This window comes from Mercenaria mercenaria, chromosome 19 (genome assembly GCF_021730395.1).
Source record: "Mercenaria mercenaria strain notata chromosome 19, MADL_Memer_1, whole genome shotgun sequence".
Taxonomy (NCBI): Eukaryota; Metazoa; Mollusca; class Bivalvia; order Venerida; family Veneridae; genus Mercenaria; species Mercenaria mercenaria.
In genome coordinates this window covers 41,531,234-41,555,470 of record NC_069379.1, presented here as the reverse complement: position 1 = coordinate 41,555,470, position 24,237 = coordinate 41,531,234, and the positions used below count along the sequence as shown (strand labels likewise).

The window sequence follows — 24,237 nt, the reverse complement described above, 5'->3', positions numbered from 1 at the left end:
GTCTTTTGTATGTTTTAGACATTGAATAGGTATCATAACACTGAAGTTTTGAAGTTTTATTGTAACATCCATGTGTGGCATTAATTACTCTCTGTGCGATGTTTTGATAAAAACAGACGACTTCAAAAGAGTTTAATTCAGTTCATTTATCAATCAAGTTTATTTTTACATGTCTTTTTTTCGCATTTGGAAACAAGTAGGCTATGTATAGGTGTTTTGTTTACATCTTGAATGGCTTGTATATCATGAGTTTTAGTACTATATAATTTACGTTGGTAATTATGGTTTCAATGAAATAAAACTGTTTTGGTTTTAAATTTAATTAGTGATTTGAAATATGGTCGTTGAAACCCATTCTGGTCTCTTTTTTGCGTCTGACACTTTTAAGGTTTGAGGATATATCATCAAAACACAAAACTATTTGATAAAAAATCAAGATTTGTACCAACAATCTACCCGCCATTACATGTAAAAACCGTACTGTCCCGTACAACTGGATGCTTAAACTATTCTTAAAATACTGACCCCTGTAAAAATGTATGCCATTTATAAAGAAATAAAAATAAACAATAACTAAAAACTCCGTTCCACCTAGGTATGTGAAATGTTGGCACTGGGACAATATTGCAAATGCATCAGAATGATTTTTCTACAGTTCAATTTATATATCAGTAAACTGACAATTTTTTGTAGAGTAATAAGCATGTTTTATATGCTGTTAAATTTGCATTTAAAACAACCCTTTCCTTCTATGAAAGTGTGGGACTAACCGTTAAGCCCAGTATCGTCGAACTGATCTTTTTTTCTGTTGTTGTCCTGCTTTGTGCATTGTGCTAAGGCATCGAATACAGCATATATGGTTTGAAAAGACAAGATTCACATAATTCACTTAAGCCTTATGTCCTACATAATTTGAAAAAAAAAATCAAATTGTTGATAATTGATAAAAAAAAAATATAGTTGAAACTCGATATCTCGAAATAGCTTATCTCAAAATTCTGGATATTTCGAAGATATTTTCAAATCCCTTCCCTAAAACACATGCTAAAATATCATTTTAAGTCAAATTCTATCTTGAAGTAAAAAGCTTGATCGGTAGTAACTCGAGATACCAAGTTTCAACCGTATCTTGACAACATCTTGCAATAAATGATGTATTTTAATTAGGCAGTGCAGGGAGACACGCTTTTCCGGACACACATTGACACATTTTGTAGGTATTGCATACAGTGGCCCCAAGATAAATCATACTAATTGAGGAAATGGCATAGTCTTTACACATCTATCAACTGCTACTCCTGTGATAAATTGATATGACAATTGTAAAAATAAGGGGGTTTCTATAGTTAATGCATTAGCAAGATATCAAGGCCTTCAAGTTGTTTGACCCTCTTCTTGGTTTAAATGACAAATCGATCAATGTGAGAATTATATTTTCAAAATTGATGCAGCTGATTATTTTAGATGATTCTTTTAAATGTCTGCTGTTAAACATATTAGAACGTTTTGTGTATTATCTCAATGAGAAATTAAAAAAAAAAGTTTAGATAAGTTTGTGTTTTAAGTCTAGAATCATTTACGAACATTTACATTCTGCTTGCATTTATAGTATGTTAATTAAGAAATAGATAAAGCGAAGAACTAACTCCAGAAATATGAGCCGTGCCATGAGAAAACCAACGTAGTGGGTTTGCGACCAGCATGGATCCACAGGAGCCTGCGCAGTCTGGTCAGGATCCATGCTGTTCGCTAACAGTTTCTCCAATTCCAATAGGCTTTAAAAGCGAACAGCATGGATCCTGACCAGACTGCGCGGATGCGCAGGCTGGTCTGGATCCATGCTGGTCGCCAACCCACTATGTTGGTTTTCTCATGGCGCGGCTCAATTATACCTTTTACTTCAAAACTAACTAGTATGTTAATTGAAATTTATCAATGAAACCTTTATAGAACTGTATTTCAAGAACTGTCCTCAAAATACACGTAACGATAATTGCATAATCCTGGTTTGTTATGAACAGGGCTATGTATTATGTATAAAATATTTTTCAAGTATAAATTATGTTTATTACCTTTTTTCAATAATAAACACAAATTGTTTTGGCTTGTTTGGGAGGTTGACGTCACAGCGACAAAATTATAGGTGCTATGGCGACTTTCCGGCTTTTAATGGTGCAGGAAGACCCTAAGTGCACCTCCGGGCATTATTTCATCACGGGCAAGCACCTGGGTAGAACCACCTTCCTTCCGTAGGTCAGCTGGACGGCTTCCTCACATGAATAATTCTACGCCCCAAGTGAGGCACGAACCCACATCGATGAGGGGCAAAGTGATTTGAAGTCAACGACCTTAACCACTTGGCCACGGAGGTCCCCAAATGCGGTTTGAACATACCCACATGCCATTTACTTACATAGAGATTATGTTAAAGTGCTCTCGACATTTTGAAATGATTAGGTCAAGAGAATTAAGGCCAACAACAATTTACAGATGTTATTTGTCAAACGTCGACGGTATTGCTGTGTCACCTTACCTTTACAACAGCAAGGAAGACAAACCTGTCATATCAACACCTTAAAACTTTTTAAGCATGTCTAAAGCTATGTGAGGGACATGGAGGAAGCATGTTGATAATAGAGTAAACTTGTCTCTTTTTGAACATTTAAGGGAGGTATGTTCTGGTACCTTAAGATTTTAAATAAATAAATTTGTTCGTGGCAGGTCCGTAATGTTATGTTGCAAGGTTAATTCGCATGTTTTTTGTTGTTGTTATTTTCTCCTTCTCATTTTAATTTTTGGGACACTGGTAATTTTTGTATTTGTGTGTTTAGCGTTATGAAAAAATGTTGTTATTTCATTGTTTTTTGTTGTTTTTTTGTTTTTGTTGTTGTTGTTTTCGTCTATATTCCATTTCATAGTTTAGATTCATAATTACTTGTAAATTACTATCATTTATATTATTACTTATAAATCTGGTATAATAATAACAATAGTAATAATAATAATACTTGTTGATTTATTTTATGAAATAACATAACTAGCTTTTTTACATGTTAGGGTTTCGCATTATTATGAGCCTTACATACTAAAGGTAGAACACTGATATCTGATCAGGGCCCAGTTGTTCGAAACTTTAACAGTTAATTAAGCTTACAGTTGGTTAACTTTTAAAGTAATTTTTGACATTTTAGAAAACTTAGAAAAACAAATGTATGACTTAAGGATTACGAAGACTGAAACGTCTTTACAGTAAAAGTAAAACAACTTACTAGTGTTTCCCACCAAGACTAGTATTTTGAATCAAAATTTAACAGGCGATTAGTTTAACAGTCTGTTAAAGTTTCGAACAACTGGGCCCAGGTCTGATAAATTCACTAGATAGATAGTTGAACACCAGTAAAACAGGTTAGTCTTCATTCATTTGATTTTGTACTGATCAGTCTTCAGTATTCAACAAATTTATATCTCAATCGAACTCTATGTGTATATTTTTTCAAAATTTGTGAATACAAGAACACTAGATGATTTCTTTATCATGCACCCTATGAGACAGAACTGGTCAAAAACTGTCTTGATATAGGTACCATAAAACCGATGATTTGATAAATGGTTTTAAACTTAATTTACAGGCATAAATTATTTATGCATAGTTTGTTTAAACCCTGTAATACATCATTTTTATCTTTTTAATGAAATAACTTAATTCAAAAATATATGTCCTTTGCTGTATTTTATATCTAAAAAAATGTGTGATTTGCAATTTGTTATCGATGTATGCTCTTTTAAGATGACAAACTTGTCATAAAAGGCGTTATACGACCATTTAAAATGCAACCCTTTTTGTAGTCTGCAGTTATTAGTTCAGTTATTGTATGATCATTTTGATCTTAAGACTGCATATATTTACATGTTAAACTATTGCACTAAGCAATTTACAAATGCCACGTACTTTAATTGTAACATTTTTATATTGAGTTCGACTTTAAAACTTGCAAAATTGTTAATGTCATGTTGTTTTATTTGGTAATATTATATTGCAACATCGACAGGTTTTGACGAATTTGATATTCAAACAGCGTTTACAAATGATAGTTAAGCTGCACTTAAAACTCTTATATAATTAAAAGTATACACTAACTGAATGCCTTGCCGGCCAATAGTCAAAGTTATTGCCCAATGATCGAAGGACCGGGGGCAATAGCTTCTTTGACTTTTGACTGGCAAGCCATATAATAAGTGATTAATTACAAAAATATTACTTAGATGGCCGAAATTTGACTTCAGATGATATATTGTGCACGTGCTTTCTGGACAGAGCTTGAAATTGTCTTCGTTCACGTTATTTAAAGAAAAACAAAAAGATACTATTTTTTGTTTCAATGCCCATAGGAGAACCCATGTCTTGGCATTGTAATGATTATGTTAAAAGAAAAAAATATTAAAATGTTCCTTGAGAGTACTATAAATATGTGTTCGGGTTAAGCGTCTTTTTCAACATTTCTTAGTCATATAAACGCCGATGTCTACTTGTAGCAGTGAGAACAATGCCCATCTTTTAAAGTGCTGTCTAACTAGAATATCACGCCGTAGATCCATGATACCCCACCCAGTCACATTATACTGTCACCGGGCTGACCAGTCCTAGCACAATCCTCTTAATGCTGAGCGCCAAGCGTGGAAGCTACTAGTACCTTTTTACGTCTTTGCATATGACGCGGCAAGGGCTCGAAACCACGACCTCCCGTACTCAAAGCGGGGCATTCCACCACTAGGCTACCGTGGCGGTCACTTTATATCATATGTGTGTGTCAAGTCATTTGACAGTTACTTTAACTCTTAGCCTGCTGGCGGCAAGTGATTCTACCTTTGCGACCAGTGCAGACCAAGATCAGCCTGCACATCCGTGCAGTCTGATCATGGTCTGCACTGTTCGCTATTCAGTCAGTAAATTTTTAGTAAACACCCCTTCAAATGATAAATGGTACTGCCCAAATTGGAAGATGGACCAGTCCATTATAGAAATTTAGCATGGTAAGGGTTAAAATAGTTTGTAATAATAACGTTCATCATTCTGAAGAACTCAAATTGGTTACAAGACGGTTTTGTTTTTTGTTTTAAATATATTAAAAACAGCGCAACAAACAGCCATTTCTTTCTTTTGTGCCGGAGGGAGGAGAGGGCAAAGGTTTTTCGTTGTACAATTACGAAATTGTCGATTTTTGCATTGCACTATGACCCTATTCGTTTTTTTCATTCATACAAGCAACATGTCCATAAGGAATTCTGCAAAAAAGAAAATTCCAAGTCTCCCAGTACTTAGATTTAGTGTTGTGATATTTTCTGATCCTTCTGGATTATGGTCGTATTCAATATCTGTGTAACCAAAGTTAAAATAAAGTTTCTCGTAGGGTATAAAATTAAAATGTTTATTCAAAACAAGACCAATGGAATTAATCATATCATATATTTACTTCTCGTAAAATTAAACATGTAGATGTGGTTAACCAGACAGTAATTCCATACATTGCAATGCATTCCAAACAAAGGGATTTGGGCGGAACAGCTTTCGATCAAATGAAAATAGCAATATGAAAAATATAGAAACAATATACTCATGCTTGGGCTATGTTTATACAAATAGTGTTTTCAAATAACATACTTTACGACATATTTGCCACAAATGTTTCATCTAACTTGCCTCATAAAACTGTTTGTTTATTGCTTTAATCATTATGTTTACGTGACTTACTTATTACTATAAGTCAATCAATTAGATGAGAGGGAACATGCATGTTTATCATAAGATAAAATTGATTTATAGTATGATTGTACCATGTCACTACGCTGATTTGTCTTATTAGAATAATGTAAAAGCAGAAATGTTCGCAAGGGTTTAATTTTCGCTGTATTCGCGAGGCCCTACATCTCGCGATAATTAATCTCGCGTAAATATTCACCATTAGTGTTATTCAAATTCAAGTATGATACCTTTTTTTTTTTTTTTTTTTTTTTTTTTGCACCACGTGACATGGTGTGGTTGGGCACGGAATAACTAGCTCCCGCATTTCGCTAATTTTTTTTATATTTCTCCGGATATTACAGAGACTAAAACTATTAAAAACACTATTTTAGGGATTGTTATTGGTAGTGCTTAATAAACAATGAGGAGAAACCAGCGGAGAAAGGGTCAAACTAGCAAAGATATGCATGACAATGGAGGCCTCGGTAACAGCAACGGCGGCCATATTGGTCAAACGTGGCAGGTGAACCAAAATTCTAAAAGGAAAAGGAGGTCTACAGGTGGGACATTTGAAACTAATATTGACACACATGTAATAACTAAAGATGAATTTAAACAAATGAACACTGACGATAAATTGATTACAATTTTTGAAATGCTGCACAAAGCGAACTCTATAACGAACAAGGTGGAAAACATTGAACACGTTATGAACTCACTTACAGAAGAAAACGAAAGCACGTGTAGTAGGCTCAAAATATTAGAGTATAAAAGTATAGATAATGAAGCCAAAAACCGGAAAAATAATCTTATTTTTCGAGGATTCCCGGAACGTAAATGGGAAAATCTAGAAGACATTATCTCGACTTTCATAGTTGACTACCTCGATATTGAAACAACTGACATGTATGTTGACAAAATACACCGTATCGGAATTCCCAACGATAAAGGAATGCGGCCAATTATAGTCCGTTTCCAAGATGAGCGCGATATTGAACTGATATTGGATAGTGCATATAAACTGAGAGGAACTGAGTACGGCATTAACCGAGATTACCCTAGGGAAATTGTTGAGGCACGTGCAAAATTATGGCCTCAGTTTAAGAAAGAAAAAGCAACCAATCCGAAGGGCAGTGTTCATATTGGTTACCCAGCCAAGTTAATTGTAAAGAAAAATGTAGTTCAGGACGAATTTCCTGACTGGAAAGACATTATGAAATCGTCAAGAACAAAAAACCCTAAAACATTGAGTCCAAGAAAAGTAGAACAATCAGTAAAACCACGTCCCGACTCAGTCCCAACTAGTAACATGTTCGCCGCACTTTCTATGGACACAATTAGAACAGATACTAGCGATGACAGCGATTCCACAGACGACACACAGGAAATAGACCAGTATAGCCAGTCTATGATCCAAATGGAAGCCCGTGTAAACCGCGGACATTCTACATCGGAATATGCCGCTGCTGCAACAGGCGGTCCTGCGGATGTTGTTGTACCCCCTAATCGTTAGGACAAGAGGGGGAATGCTAACAAATATAAGTATGTGCAGAACAATAAAACAGTTGACAGTTCTTTAACCGGAAATACGAATCATATGAACATTGCAGTACTTAACGTTTGTGGCCTGAAAAGGCGTATATTGTATCCTGAATTTATTTCAATCGTAAATAAGTATGATTTATTTTTTGTTACGGAGACCAAACTCGATGATAATGATATAATTGAAATTGACAATTATTCATTTATAAGTAAAACAAGAAAGCAGAAGTATTTAAGAAAATCAGGTGGTATTGATGCCTTCATCAAAGATAGTATTATAAAACATATTGACGTTATAGAAAGTCAGTCAGAATATGTACTTTGGCTGAAAATTAGAAATGATTATACACATATAGGCTGCGATATTGTTATAGGTGTTGTTTATATACCACCGTTACATTCTAGATTTTACAATGATGACGAATATGAAATCTTTGAAACCGAGGTAGCTGCTAAATGTGGTAATTTTGAACATGTATATATTTGTGGCGACATGAATGCTCAAACAGCAGACTTGTTAGACTATACAGAAAATGATGATTTTTTAGCAGATTTTTTCAATCTTGATAATGAGACTATTAGGTTTTTTGACCAGAAAGCGCAAATGGAAGCTTCTAATATACCACTTAAAAGAGTATCTCAAGACAAAAAGAAAAATAATCATGGTTATAAGCTTATAGAACTCTGTAAAAATAATAATCTCAATATAATTAATGGTAGGCTCGGTAAAGATAAGTATATAGGTAAAATGACTTTCAGAAACGTATCTATAATTGATTATGTAATATCCTCTATACCAGCTTACTCACTTCTTAAGGATTTTGAAGTTATAGAAGTAGATGGCTTAAGTTCAGATGGACACACACTTCTTAATTATAAAGTACAAGTGAAGGCAAAATGTAACACTGGACATGAGGAAATACGAAATTTCAGACCAAAATGGAATGAAACGCACAGTGAAACTTTTACAGTAAATGTAGACATAAATGCTATAAATAGCTTAGTTGCTGATATTGAGTCCACCCATTTCACAACAAGTCAAAATAATATTAATAGTATAACAGATAAAATGTCAAATATCCTATTACAGAGTGCCAAACAAAGCTTTCCTGAGAGACATATAAGAATAAGACAAAATTATAATAAGAATAAACCATGGTTTGGCACAGATTGTGAGAAAGCAAGAAAAAACTATGCAAAAGCAAGAAAAAAATATGATAAATACCCTTCAGAATATAATAAAGTCTGTTCAATATCTGCATGTAAAAAGTATAAAAAAACTATGAATAAATATATCAATATTTACAATAAAAATCATGAAAGTGTACTTAGGAAAATGCAGAGAAATAAGCCAAAAGATTATTGGAAATATCTAAATAAGGTCAAGCCAAAGAAAGCTAATGATGGAATGCCTCCAATCGAATTATTGTATGACTATTTTAAAAATGCCAGTAACTAAGCTCATGATACTGACGAAACAGAAATAATAAATAATATTGACTTAGAAAACAATGATAATATATTAAATGGTAGAATAACAGCCGACGAAATACTTCGGTGTATAAACAATCTACAGAATAGCAAATCCCCAGGCCTGGATGGTATTGTAAATGAATACAAAAAAATTCAAAAGACAAAATGTTACCTCTATATATTTCCCTATTTAACATCTTATTAGAAACAGGTATTATCCCTCAACATTGGACCGAAGGTGTCATAATACCAATCTATAAAAATAAAGGTGACTCTGGGGCCCCAGAAAATTATCGCCCAATTACACTGCTAAGTTGTGTCAGCAAACTATTTACATCAATTTTAAATGAGAGATTAGGCAAATTCCTTGATGTAAATCAAGTACTCTCAGAAAATCAAGCCGGATTCAGGAAAAACTATTCTACCAGTGACCATATTTTTACTTTGAACTCAATAGTAGAAATTTTAAGATACTATAAAAAACAGATTTTTGTATGTTATATAGATTTTTCAAAAGCTTTCGACTCAGTCTGGCGTGTCGGCCTGTGGAGAAAAATTATTAATTGCAACATAAATGGTAAATTTTTTAGATTAATAAGAAACATGTACTCTAATATAAAATCCTGCGTCTCTAATGGGGTAGTAAACTCTCCATTTTTCACATGTAACTGTGGTGTGCGACAGGGAGAGAATTTGTCACCTGTCCTCTTTTCCCTTTTCCTTAATGACCTTGAGAACTTTCTGGAAGCAAAAGGTCATCAAGGGGTAGAGCTTAATAATCCTGAAAACGACATTGCCACTTTCCTCAAAATAATTGTGTTATTATATGCTGATGACACAGTTATAATAACTGAAAATGCTAATACCCTTCAAAGTTGCCTTAACGACTTTGTTGAGTACTGTAAAACTTGGAATTTAATAATAAATAAAGAAAAAACCAAAGTCATGATTTTTGGATCAAGAGTAGATAGAAATTTTTCTTTTAAAATTGAAGATACAACATTGGATATTGTCAATACATACAAATATCTAGGAGTATACTTCGCAAAATCTGGAAGTTTCCTAACTGCAAGAAAACATCTTGCACAACAAGCAAGGAAAGCAATGCATCTTCTTTATGCAAGAATCAATAACCTGAATTTACCACTAGACTTAATCTTAAAGCTCTTTGATAACACAATTTTGCCAATACTTACATACTCATCTGAAATATGGGGTTATGAAAGTACTATTATATTAGAAAGAATACATACTGAATTCCTAAGGAAAATTTTTAAATTAAGAAAAAGCACACCATTGTATATGCTTTATGCCGAACTAGGAAGATATCCATTAGAAATAACTATAAAGTGCAGAATGATTGCATTTTGGAATAGGTTAATGACAGGCAAACAAGATAAATTATCTTACCGTATATATAATTACATGTTAAATCTTCCAAATTTTGAATCAAAATGGATAAACTATATAAAAAACATTTTTAGACAAACTGGCAGAATCGATATCTGGTTAAATCAGCATGAACTCCAAAATAAAAATATAAAGTACATTATAAAACGTACCTTGCTTGACCAAAATCTACAAAATTGGCAAGCATCTTTACAGAATTCAACAAAGGGTCTTAACTTTTCAATTTATAAAGAAACAATTGAATTGGAGAAGTACTTAATAACATTGACTAAATATGAGTCATCCCTGCTTATTAAATTTAGAACAGGTAACCACTTCTTTCCAAACGAAACAGGAAGATGGGCAGGCCAAGATATTAATCAAAGAACATGTCCACTGTGTTTAAGTAGAGATGTGGCGGATGAGTTTCATTATCTACTAAAATGCCAGTTTTTCCATGAACAAAGAAAACTGTTTATTAAAAGATATTATTATACTAGAACAAATATACTGAAATATAAAGAACTGCTTACATCCAGGTCAATAAAGGAATTAAAAAACCTCTGTAAATTCATAAAAATTCTATTTCAGACACTTAAACGATAAAATTTGTACACACAATTATTATATATAAGCTGCCGCAACCGAATGAATAAATAGTGAAAATATTTAAAAAAAAATAATCTATAAGATATATGACAAAACATCCCATACCGCATTGTATTTACCTGTACAATTTCCTTTTTTTTTGTATATTTTTGTTTGTTTGTTTGTTTTTGTTTTGAACTGTGTTACTATCTCATAGAAGCATAATTCTATATGAGCTTTGAATGTACACTATACAAGAAATTCTGTTCTGATCCCCCATTAAAAAGTTTATTTTATATTTATATAAGGTATGAAAAGTCTTGTAATAAGTGTAGGTTTTCATAATAAGCATACAGTAACCCTATGTTAGATTCTGCTCTGCTTTGTAATGAAAAATAATAATGTGTAACAAAATTTCTAAAGCATTACTCACAGGTCATGAATTGTACTGTTACATCATGCCTTGATTTTTCTGTTTTGACCACATATTGAGCATGTTGAGAGATGCACAATTTATTCCAATGTTAATCAATACGAATATACACTCTCACACCGCGTCATATAGATTTAAAATACTTTTTTATTCCTTTTGAATTTACTTAAACGAGAATTTCTTGTCTATGAATAAATTGCACGCTTCTGACCCGTATCTGGGTTTAATACACAACTGACACAGTTTCAATTGACACAGCGCGTGACATAACGACCAATCAAAATAGATTTATTTAAATAGAATTGTTTGGAAATCCAAAATTATAGTCCGTTTCTCTAGATCGCGTGTGCATTAAATATGTTTAAAAAAAAAAATAGGTCAAAGTATACATTCCCCCTCATTTCATTTCCTTGAATGAAATCCGCTTTTTAGTTCTTTTTCAGTTTTTTTTTCTTCTGTTTGTGTAGATCTATAATATATTGTATCTTATATCTCAAGTCAATGTAAATTTTGTCTTTTTTTTGTAGCTTCTACACCATGTCACATTTTTCAGATATATACAATGTATTACTGTATACTCTTGTGTCACTTTGTGATTTGAGTTTAATAAAGGTAATGTTGTTGTTGTTGTTGTACAATTTCGCGAATATTAAACCTCGCGAACGTACTTAAAAATTAAAATTCGCAAACTTTTGACATAGCGAAAATATGTGTATTTACAGTACTGCTATTACTATCATCAGCTCATAAAACTTATAAGACAAATTGACCAGAGCAAGATTAAAACTGGTATATATTCAAACCCAAAGGAAGCAATTCAGTCTGGCCACATAAGGCGAGAGACTGCTCTATACTAATTTATATCAGAAATGAAAGTCAGTATTAGAATTCATTTGATTGGCTGTTTAAGGCAGGTAGCTGTAAAATGCAGGTGAATACTAAATAAGCTTTTTTCTGTACTTCATTGTCCGGGGACCGCCTTGTCTGAGTGGTTAAGATCGCTGGCTTTGAATCACTTGCCCCTCGCTGGTGTTGGTTTCGGCCTCGCTCCGGACATTGAATTCTTCATGTGAGGAAGCAATACATCTGGTCTACGGGAGGTCGGTGGTTCTGCCCGGTGTCCGCTAAAAAAATACAAGTAGGGCAAGACTTGGGGTCTTCCGCTACCATTAAAAGCTGGAAAGTCATCATGTGACCTATAATTGTGTCGACGTGACGTTAAACTAAAGACAAAATTTCATTCTCTGTCAATTTGCACGTAATGTGTTGATATAAGTAGGCCTGGCAAGCAAAATCATGGCGTTTATGAACGCATGTCAATTACAAAAGAAACAAGCATCTATCTTATCTTTGTCTTCCAGCATAATGTGGCTTTGATGATACGTCTCCTTGGAGCTTTTTTATTAACGTTAGAATAAAGTGTTATATTTGACAAATTAATGCTGTTTAATATAATTTTAAAATAATTTAATACTTATGCATCAATATTATGCACGTATGAAAATGACGTATGTGTTTTTTGGTCTGATGCTATGTAATTTTAGTAAAATAGAAAACCTACTTAAATAAAAAGAAACAGATTTTAGGGTTCGAGCCTCCTTCAGCTATGTTCGTATTTTTGTTTAAATGATAATCAGTCACATACAAATATGACGACAAAGAAAAACAACAGGACAACAAGAACAAAACAAAAACTAAGGAACACAGTAGGGCACCGCTATAGGACGGTCATTGGCACAAGTAGGGTACAGCTTTGGGACATTCATTGGCACAAGTGGGATACCGCTTTGGGACGGCCATTGGCACAGATAGGGCACCGCTTCTGGTCGGACATCGGCACAGGTGGAGCTCCGCTTTGGGACAATCACTGGCACAAGTGTGGCACCGCTTTGTGATGATCATTGGCACAAGTCGGACACCTCCGCTTTGGCACGGTCATTGGCACAAGTATGGAAACGCTTTGGGGTGGTCATAACCACAAATAGGGCATGCCTTGAGCGGTCGTTGGCACAAGTGGGACACCGCTTTTGGATGGTAATTGGCACAAATGGGACACCGCTTTAGGACGGTCATTGGCAAAAAACAAAAACCGTCACAGCCAGCTCAGAAACTGTTACAGAAATTTGGTGGAGCAATTAAATTATTGCATTTAATAGGCCAATTCGTTTCACTCAACCCGGGACATGCCGATCGCGTGAGCGGCAAGAAAAAAAATCGCTCCGTTTTTCTTTTAAATCGGACGTTTCGGCGTTTCCCGGTCACGTGAGTTGAAAAAAGGAACTTAGTTTTTAACTTATGATTTCCCATAGTGTCTTGTTCGAAATAACTTTACCTTATTAATAAGGTATTTTAGGTGTTCACCCAAAGTTTCCAAATGTTTATCCAAAATGTATTATTTGCTGTTCAGCCTGTCTCGTAAGACCGGTGCATATCGGCTAAAGCGGAAAGACCCTGACAGTACCAGAAAACCAAACTTACGCTGAAAAAGTGAAATGAATTAGCCCATTCATATTAAAAACTTTGACCTTCGCCTTTATCAGAATTTATGCATATATGTATGCCTACGGACATATCAAATAATTCTACTAGGTATCACAATAAAATCATACTATACCAATAATGCGTGATTAATTTTCCCCGATTGATTAGTAATAACAGTCATCAATACATGCTGCCTGAGATAATAAATGTCAATTAGATGTGTCGGGTCATTTTCTTTTTATTATCTGACACGTTAAGAATTGACACAACACCTTGCAATTGGTTCTTCCTCAATTACCGTAAATGATGTTTGACCAGTTAAACCCGAATTAGACCATAGATTTTATTACGTATTCAAGTATTTCATGGCACAGGATAAAACAAAATATATCTTAACACAGATTCTTCCTCGATAATTGTAAATGGTGATTCACATGCAAAAATCCGCGATAGGCTAGATCTTAACAAACATTTGATGACACGAGAGGAAATGACACATGTTCTTCCTCAATAATTGTAAACGGTGATTCACATGTTAATATTGACCTTTCTAATGCAATGAATGATTCCAATGTCTGGCTCATACAGATACGGCAGAAAATCCTCAGCCAGGCTTCATCTCATTAACCGTAATTAATGATTTATATGCCAATATTGACCCGGTAAGTGGGGTGGCCTTCCTCCACCACTAAAACCTGGAAAGGTTACCACATGACCTTAATTTTGTCGAAGTCAAACAATTAAGGATTTTCTAACTGATTTAATAGTGTACTCCATGCATTTGATAACGTCATTACTTTTGAGTTTTGATATTGTCTTAAACTGATAATGACGTACCTGTCCATTTCTAATTATTGTTGGTAAACATTGCCTATTTAGAGTTTTCTTGTTATGGTACCATCTAGACTTAGGCGCTTGATTTGAGTTGTGCACATTTGTAATTTAATAGCAATTTAATGATCACTGTTTTATTTAAAGAATATTATAGTAAGAATGTAAGTTTATTTCGAGTTTATTTTGTTACATACGATATAGTTCTCGGATATTTTCAGTGTCTTTTTGGACTAAAATAGACTATGTTTCTAATTCTAATTCTTGTACGTATTTTATTATGTGCCATCTACGCTCAGTCACAGTCGTTGTTTGTTTGTTTGTTTGTTTGTTTGTTATTATGCACACGAGTTTGGTTGCAAAAGTACTTTACGCTACATCTGATATATGAGTCGTTTTTGATAATCAAATAAAGGTGATTTTTGACGAATAAATATGTAAAAATAATGTAATAAATAGTTCTGTCACTTTTGAACATTTTTGGGATAAGAATGAGGTTGCGCGCCAAAATGACCGATCCAAGGCTGTGCCCCAATGTGTTCCCTTATTTGTTCGTTTTGTTCTCGTGTGTTTGCTGTGAGTGTGTGTTTATTGGTTGTGTGCACGTCCATGTGTTGTGAGTTGCGGTTAGGGGAGGCTGCGTTTTTGGAACATGGAACATGGCTTTCCCTGTTGGATATGTATCCGTGTTGTTATACGCCCGAAGGGACGTATTATGTTATGACGCTGGTGTCCGTCTGTCCGTCCGTCTGTCCGTTAGCAATTTCGTGTCCGCTCTGTAACTCTTGAACCCCTTGAAGGATTTCAAGGAAACTTGACACAAATGTTCACCACACTGAGACGATGTGCAGAGCGCATGTTTTTGATGTCTCACTTCAAGGTCAAGGTCACACTTAGGAGTCAAAGGTCATATCAGTTTGTTTCGTGTCCGCTCTGTAACTCTTGAACCCCTTGAAGGATTTCAAAGAAACTTGACACAAATGTTCACCACACCAAGACGACGTGCAGAGCGCATGTTCCGGATGACTCGCTTCAAGGTCAAGGTCACACTTAGGAGTCAAAGGTCATATCAGTTTGTTTCATGTCCGCTCTGTAACTCTTGATCCCCTTGAAGGATTTCAAAGAAACTTGACACAAATGTTCACCACACCAAGATGACGTACAGAGCGCATGTTCCGGAATACTCGCTTCAAGGTCAAGGTCACACTTAGGGGTCAAAAGTCATATCAGTTTGTTTTGTGTCCGCTCTGTAACTATTGAACTGCTGGAAGGATTTCAAAAAAACTTGGCAGAAATGTTCACCACAATGAGACGATGTGCAGAGCGCATGTTCCGGATGACTCGCTTCAAGGTCAAGGTCACACTTAAGGGTCAAAGGTCATATATGACTTTGCTTTGTGTATATTGCTCTGCATTGCAGTGCTCATGTTTTTATTTGGCAGATCTCCTTTTTGTACTTACAATTTTTTTTTGAATTACTTCCCTTTTATGTTACTATAAATAGCTTATTTTGAAACTTTCTTATTATTGGCCATAGGGAAAAACCGAGACCACTTTTCTGTGGTACAACATGGATGGTACTTCCAATTTTTAGGTCTATTTTTACATACCTGTGCCTGATAAGGATTTTTTTGTAGGCCTTGAATATTTTTTTGTGGATTTGTTTTTTGAAGTTTTCCTTTTGTTGTTCCAGTCCTTTGGGCTACAACAGTCAAGTTCTTAAAATTTTGCTCCCATCCTATGATGTAAGCCTTCGGGCGTAAATTGTCCCGCTTGGCGGCGCTCTTGTTTAGTAATTGTTGTGATTTTAAACATTTTATCGGACATAGACACATTATGTTGCTCTTAAATGTTGTATTTATTAACCTTAATTCTATACTATAAACAACAGAAAAACTTTTCCTACAGAGTTCTAACAAATTTGATTTATTTAGATTTGTTGTCTGTTTTTCAGAAGTAGTATAACTTACAGCGGAACCATGTCTTGTTATATCTAAAATGACGAACAGGTTATATGCCTGCGGAATAATTCCGCGAGGCAGTGGAATATTTCCCCGAGGGAGTAGAATAATTCCGCGAGGGGGTATCTAGAGTATGTTTCTTTGATCTCCTCATATTTTTATCTATTTATTAGGTAACGTGTTCTTGTGCTATTTACACTTAAGAAAAGGGCATTTGAATTAAGGCTCATTACATCTATTGTTTAAGGCGTTAGGTATTTGATTGCAAATATTCTTTCTTTAAATCTATTTTGTTGTGTGTGTGTGTGTGTGTGTTTTTTGTGTTTTTTGTGGGTTTTTTTTTTTATTTTATTTTATATTTTTTGAGGGGTGGGGGGGGGGGTACTATTTAGAAATATTTTAACTATTTAAAGCGTCCTTTAAATGTCTTATCATGAAAAGGACGCTACTGGTACTGATGATAAACCCGGACAGAAAATGAGGTCTTTTACCTTTCACTTTTTTATTTCTGCAAATTGTTATCAATGGTTGGTATCAAAATATCAAAATAAAGCTTAACATCTGCTGAAAAATTGACATAATTTAAATTTATGTTTAGTAAGCATACTCACATGAAGTTAGGCCCTGAAAGGGGTATGTAAAATAGGGACTGTAAAACGTTGACTGATGATAAATTCGACCAGTTTGTCATTTACAAAATAGCATTATATTGAAACTTCCCCCAAAATGCTGCAACAGTCATTCTGGATCAAGTAATGAAAAGTGACCCAATGCCAGGCCTTCATGTGTCGATAGTGAGCATGCCCAAGAAACATCCTCTTCCCCAGTAATTTTGGATAAACAATTTTAAACAGATAAATATAAGTTATTTATTTATACAGAATATTTACCAATTTTGTTTTTGTTTACACTAGTTGGTGTTGTAAGTGGTTGCTATTAGACGGCGTGTTCAATTATATAAATAACCGATTGCAATCGAAAATTTCGAAGGTGGACGACTTTATCATCTGTCCGGGTTTATCATCAGTACCAGTATATAAATCCGGTATAACATATATAAACGACCAAAGTTAAAGCTTAAAATGATGATTTGTTTTATTTTTCATGTATTTTAGCATTATTCAAACACGTTGTGAACTGTTCATTTTTATGTACAAATCAGCATTGTTAATTAAGATTAATTTATATTGCGGTTTGGTTTTCATATGAACTTATAAAATGATTGATTTTTCTCAAATTCTAATTTGTTTACCTTGTGCCAAGGTCATATCAACGGCAACTTTACATTTTATCGTCATGGTATCTTTGACTGATGTAAATCATGTCATGTTTTGGAATTACCTAGACAAATGGCTGATTGAGTTTAGTATTGCAATTCGAAGTCAAACCGCATGATTCATTAATATTTTGTTAGGTTTCTTTTGTAATAATGAATACGTAATGATATCATTAATTATGATAACATTGAAGTAACCAGTATCTAATAAACATGTGTACAGTTACGCGCTAAAATAACACGCGCGTAACACATGTTCTTATAGTCTTTCAAATAGATTTTAAAAACTCGCAAAACAAATTTTAAAGTAGTCTTGCAAATGGCTTTACTTTCGACCATCAAGCCATTCAGTAAGATTTTGCAAAATGGAATTAGAAATAATAACTTTTCAACAGTGTTTTTGAAGTATTGACGTCCCCGAATAAACCAGCACCAATTATGCATAGCTGGGAAAGGGGCATGACAAAACAAGGAAAACAGCTTATGCTCAATTTCTTTATCAAAACTTTTCAAATGGAATTCCTTTATCAAATCGTCACGAAAATGAAAATACCTTTATATTACTGCAATATATCAATATACATATTTCAAAAATATCTATGTTGTGGTCACTTTAGAAATCTCAACATCTTTGTGCCTATTGCAGACGATTTGTCTTATCGTTCTATGAATCCGAAACATCTAAAAATCCCAAAATGTCTTCCTGGCAAATGGGTCCGGACATGAAAAAAAGCTTGGTAAAGTTCATGACTAAAACATGTTTGTGAAATTAAAGTTTGAAAGGTAACTGTACCGTAATAATCTTGCACTGGTTGTCAACCGCAATAAGAACCTCATAATGTTGCCAAAATGCTTGCGTCATCGTGAGGTTTCAAACCGCAAAATAGACCATGAAAAATTAATATTAAACACAACATGATAAAATTCGATTTAATTATTTCATCCTAAGAATAACAAAGGCTGTGACTAAATACAGAGTTGGTGCGCTCGTGATATATTACAGACTCCGGTATATACCGGATTAACTAAATTAGAACAAAAATACCTTAAATGTATATATTTTGTAACCATGGTGATTCTAACCCTAACCTTTAGTCAGTATATTATGCACATTATACACTAAATGCGTGCGGACATGCAAAAAAATGATCATTTTTGCCTTGCGTTCCATTTTGTAATAATTCCGCGCATGCGCAAAACGGCTGCACCAACTGTGCAATGAGAAACATTCAATAACAAATGATCCTGTGCTTGATTTTTGTTTTGGATCGCGTTTATGATTTATACCTAATTTGAATAATAAAAAAGGCATCTTCCAATTTCTAGGAATTCCCTTTGGAGAGTAACAATCACGTGGTGTAGTCTGGAGGTCAGTGTTCTTTGTAAGACGCGAATGTCTTTCTCATTTTATAGACATAGAACGGACGCAATGGTCCAGTGGTAACGCTGTCGGACAACGAAACGAGGGATCGAGAGTTCGAGTCCCCGCTCCTTCAACTAAAAAAGCTAACATTGAGATAAGAGTCCCGTGTATGGGTGCTTGACACCTGGCACGCTAAAGATTCAGAGGAACCAGAGAAGCTTCTGGAATTGCAGCGTCTTCTGTTTCTTGCACTATCCTTCTATTAACAATACTAGCAAAATCGTCTGGAGGAGTCGTCCACATGGGTTACCGGTGGCGACTATAAATAGGCGCACATGTATACAAAAATATTTTGAATGACTTGACAAGAATAAATGTATTTAACACTTATTGAGGGCACTGAATACATTATAATTTCTCATTAATTTTGACAATTAATCTTCATTTATAACACTTTTAAAAAATTAACAAATTCCCATCATTCATAATATGAAATCTTAACAGTTAAGAGTCGTAATGGTGAAATTGAGTAAAATGTACTTTTTACGGACAGCAACGACTAATTCCGAGTATTTCCGATTTTATATCACGTGGTCATTATTGTTCTTGTCTGTGTTTATGTCATGGCAAACCTTTGCGGGCCAGATATAATCATTCAGAATCTGACATAAATTGATCGTTCCATTTTCGATATGTAAAATTTATTTCATCATGTACATGTACTTTTGTTTAGTTTTGTGACAGAATATTCAAATTGAACTGACCCATATTCGAGAATTTTTTGTTCTCGTTTTCTGCATTAGATCAGAAACAGAACAGTAATGCCAAGAAATATGCCCCATTAAAGCTCTGGTACTAGCATGTAAGTCTTTCAGTAAGGAATAAATCACTAAAACAATAGTTCACATATGGTTAGATATGGTACCACGACAAAAACGGGAAAAGTGGTAGAAGTTAAATACAAGTGAATAACATGACATTACTGAAATAGATTAAGATTCTATAGCATTGATTTATAAAGACTGTATATTCAGTAAATATTAGTTATTTAAGCATTTGTGCTATATGAACGGTGTGCATTCAGCACATGTTTACGATAACAAGTTAAAAATTTCTTTCGTAATGTAATTATACACTTATTCGAATTCCTTGCCGATCAGCAGTCCAAACTACTGACCCTTGGACCTTTGGACATAAAGCAATAGTATCGACTACTGACCGTTAAGCCATTTAATAAGTGTATATTACAGAGGTTGATATATCATACCTGTACTGGCATGTGTATGGTTTACTTCTTTATGTATGTGTTAAAACTCACATTGTAGCTTACACATGAAATAGGACATCATGTTCAAAATGTTCTTGTGAAACCATTATTCGGTGTTTCAGACATGTAGGTTAATGAGTAATATTAAATAAACGTTTTTTAACAACATATTGTTTTCTACAAGTTGGCATACAAATGCGAATCTTAAAACCTTAACCTATTACTTAACCTTTGGCCTGCTGGCGGCAAGTGATTTCGCATTTGCGACCAGTGCAGACCAAGATAAGCCTGCACATCCTTGCAGTCTAATCATGGTCTGTCCTGTTCGCTATTCAGTCAGTAAATTTTCAGCGAACAACCCTTCAAATAATAATTTTTATATTGCCCAAATCGTATGTCGGACCAGTCCATTTTAGAAATTTAGCAGGGTTAGGGTTAATTAACGTTACTGAGTGCTTATGTTTATTCATTTCAACGCACCTGTTTGCTTGCAAGGATTTTCATTTCAATCCATTGAGTTTTTATCATGGCACTTGACTGTCTATTTTATTTATATATCAAGTTCGTTATATACGTACTCATACATTTTAATCAGCGTAAATTTACAACTTTTATTCACAACAAGTACGAACAAGTCAGTATATTGCTACGATTGGCAGGTTAATTAATCAGTACATAAAGCCAACCAGGAAAATGTAAGGGACTAAGCACTTGGACGGTACAAAGTGTTCTTAAGACATTCGCAGCAAGTTTAGATAATATCAGTTTTTATATTGAAACGGATATCTCCTGTACATAATACTAGTTTCTACGTTCATGTTTTCAACATTTTTTTCCAAACAGAGATATCTGTAAATAACACTAGTTTCTACCTTCTCATTTTCAACTTCGGAAAATTATTATTATTATTATTATGACGAGCACATTCTGCAGAGATGTCCACGTCTGGAGAACCAAAGGAAAAGTATGTGAGCAAACAACACTCCAATGAAAATCAAAGTGCACAGCAAGGTGGAGGACCTGAAGAAGACGGCATCCTTCATTGCTGGATCAGGGATGACAGTGTAGGCGGTGAACGCCAAGAAGAAAGAAGATCATTATTATACCCGATTTATATAACGCCCTTTTCATGATAAACACGTTCATAGGCGCTTTACATATAGCAAACGCAGCCACACGGGGTGCGAAATTTATCCTCTACTAGTACAGACGCAGAGCGATCTAATCAGAGGGACAGAGTGAGAAACAGCCCCCAAAACAGATAGGGAGAAATCATTTCAGATACAGTCATGTCCGGCTAACTTAGCCTAGCTCTTTGCGAATAGACAGTCCGGTTCTTTAACGTGCCCGGTGTATAAATTCGTCTTTCCTGCGACAACCAGTACTGACCTTTAACTAGTTTCTACATTCTCATTTTCGACTCCCTTTTCCGCAACAGAGACCTTTGTAGATAATACGACTTTTTTTGTTCTCATTGTATGGACGCTTACTCATAGTCGCCACCGGTAATCCATAAGGGCGACTCCAGCAGAACACTACAAAGTAATGTCAGTGGGAGGACACAGAAGGCGCTTCAATTCCAGAAGTTTCCCTTGTTTATTTAGCGTGCCAGATGTAAAGCACCCGTACACGGGACTCTTATCCCGAGGTAAGAAAATGTTTAGTTGGAGGAGCGGGGGCTCGATCTCACGACCCCTGGATTCGTAGTCAGACAGTGTTACCTCTGGACAACTGCGTCCGATCTTAAACCATTTTAGCTTCTATGTTCTACCTTTTAACGTACTATTCCGAAACGGTGTTCATCCATGTTTTGCCTAGCTGTACATTATCGTAATTAAGTGTAATTAAAGGATATATTTTAGAGCACAATCAATTACATTATAGATATAAATATAGTTTTTTTTAATTGTTTAGTTTGATTTAATGACAAAATAATAATAAACATAATCGGTACCATCAATCATATTAAAGTAACAAAGAATTTGTTTATGAAATTATGAACCGCGTTATAAATTAAAAGATATTAAAACATTCATATAGCCACAAATTGTATCTAAATAGAATATCTGCGGTAAACAAAAATAACATTTGATCTATAATTATATAGACAAACAAACTATTTATGAAACTTCTTTATAAGAGGGTTAACAATGAGATTTCGGTGGCAGGGTTATATTATACACTTATTGAATGGTTTGTCGGTCAACAGTAAAAGATATTGCCCGAGGTCCAAATAACCAAGGACCAAATTTCTGACTACTGACCATCAAACCGTTCAATAAGTGATCTAAAACATGACATCAAAAATAAATTTGAATACGTTAGTTTTTCAAGTATTGCCTGTTGCCGTCAAAATATAGACTTTAGAGCGGTCATTTAGCTCAAACCATAGACCGTCGATATATAGGAAAAGTCATGTAAGCAATATCAGACAAATATAAAAATCTTAGATATTATAGCAAACTTAAATAAGCACGGGCGTTTACTTCCATTCAATCGCCATTAACGTTTAACCAATTTCAATTTATGCTAATTATGTAACATATGTCTGTTTTAGCTGTTAATAGTATTTAAAAAAATCAATTTTATAAGCATTAAACACAGTCACATTTATAAATCCCTCTCAAAAATTTCTAATACTTCATAATATTTTGAGAAATTACATATGTTATCAATATAACACGGATGAAGATATTTTCGCATATATCATTTTTATTTCCTTTGCATATTGACAAGTAGCGGAATACTCTTTTGCACTATGTAAATTATCCATTTTGCATCAATCACAAGTAAAGTGTTAGAGGATATATGACCATTTTTATCAAACAATAGAAGTTATGTACAGGTACTGTCAAACATTGTTGAACGACCCCCACCCCCATCTTATTAAATGCCTATTCGGAATAGCAAAAATCAGAGTTTTAGTCACGTAAAGTATATATCATTTTATCAACTTGTTGTGTTTTTAGTTATAATAATCAATAATTCTAATTTTATATGATATATTGTTTACATTCAAAGCAAAATGATAAAAAAAATAATAATGGATCCTTCAAAAATATCATATAAATGGGTGATTAAGAGCACCATGTGTGGCAGGTTTGTTATTCCATTTATAGATAAGTTATAAAACACACTTTAAGAAGTTTTTTTTTTTTTTCATTTTTAATCATTATTGTAATAGTTTTAAACTCGACAAAACAGATTAAATTGAATAACACAATATCTAGCAAAAAGTGCGATTTAACCTGAATCTAAATACAGTTCTAAACTAACACGTGACAGATGAATTAAAATAGATAAAAATGATAGCAATTTTAAAATTGAACGTATATTTAAAAAGGACATTAGAATATATGTATTGACAAAGAAACTTTCGCAAAGGAACACCTTGTTATGTTATACAACGTTACGTTTGAGACCAAAAGCGCAATTTTTTCTGTAATGTCAGGTGGTTTTTTTTTAACAAAATTGGTTTAAACAGTATTTATTGACATCATTGCAGTTTTTGCATAGAGGATTGAATAGGAAGCAATTAACTTTTTTTAGAAACTCTCTCCCTAAAATTAATATCTGTACTGTTAATTTTCCTACAGCAAAATAATTCTATAATACCAAAACCAAAAAAAAATATATTATATTCTGAAATAAAATAATCTAAAACTAATACCAGTATTATTTAATTATTTTTCACAATACTCACCAGAGGAACATGTCTAGCGTTTGTCTGGTTCACAGTTAAAATCCAAAGGAAAGCGACTATTATGTATCCAAACATGTTTCCAATTTCCATTTTTCCTCTGACTGGAATAGAAGAAAAGAACTCGCGCGGTTAACACTAATTGTTACCTGCACGCGCTACCTGACGTCTAATGCTTTCCTTAACAGTACAG

General features: G+C 34.1%; 1 protein-coding gene across 1 annotated transcript in view; it reads right to left on the bottom strand.

Moving 5' to 3' along the window:
- The window catches only part of LOC123543108 (serine-rich adhesin for platelets-like), a 36,647-nt gene extending 12,410 nt beyond the window's left edge, over positions 1–24,237 (bottom strand). The window contains exon 1 of the mRNA XM_045329172.2: positions 24,048–24,237. Coding sequence (XP_045185107.2) covers positions 24,048–24,137 — 90 coding nt within the window. The 5' untranslated portion in view covers positions 24,138–24,237. The remainder of the gene's footprint in view (positions 1–24,047) is intronic.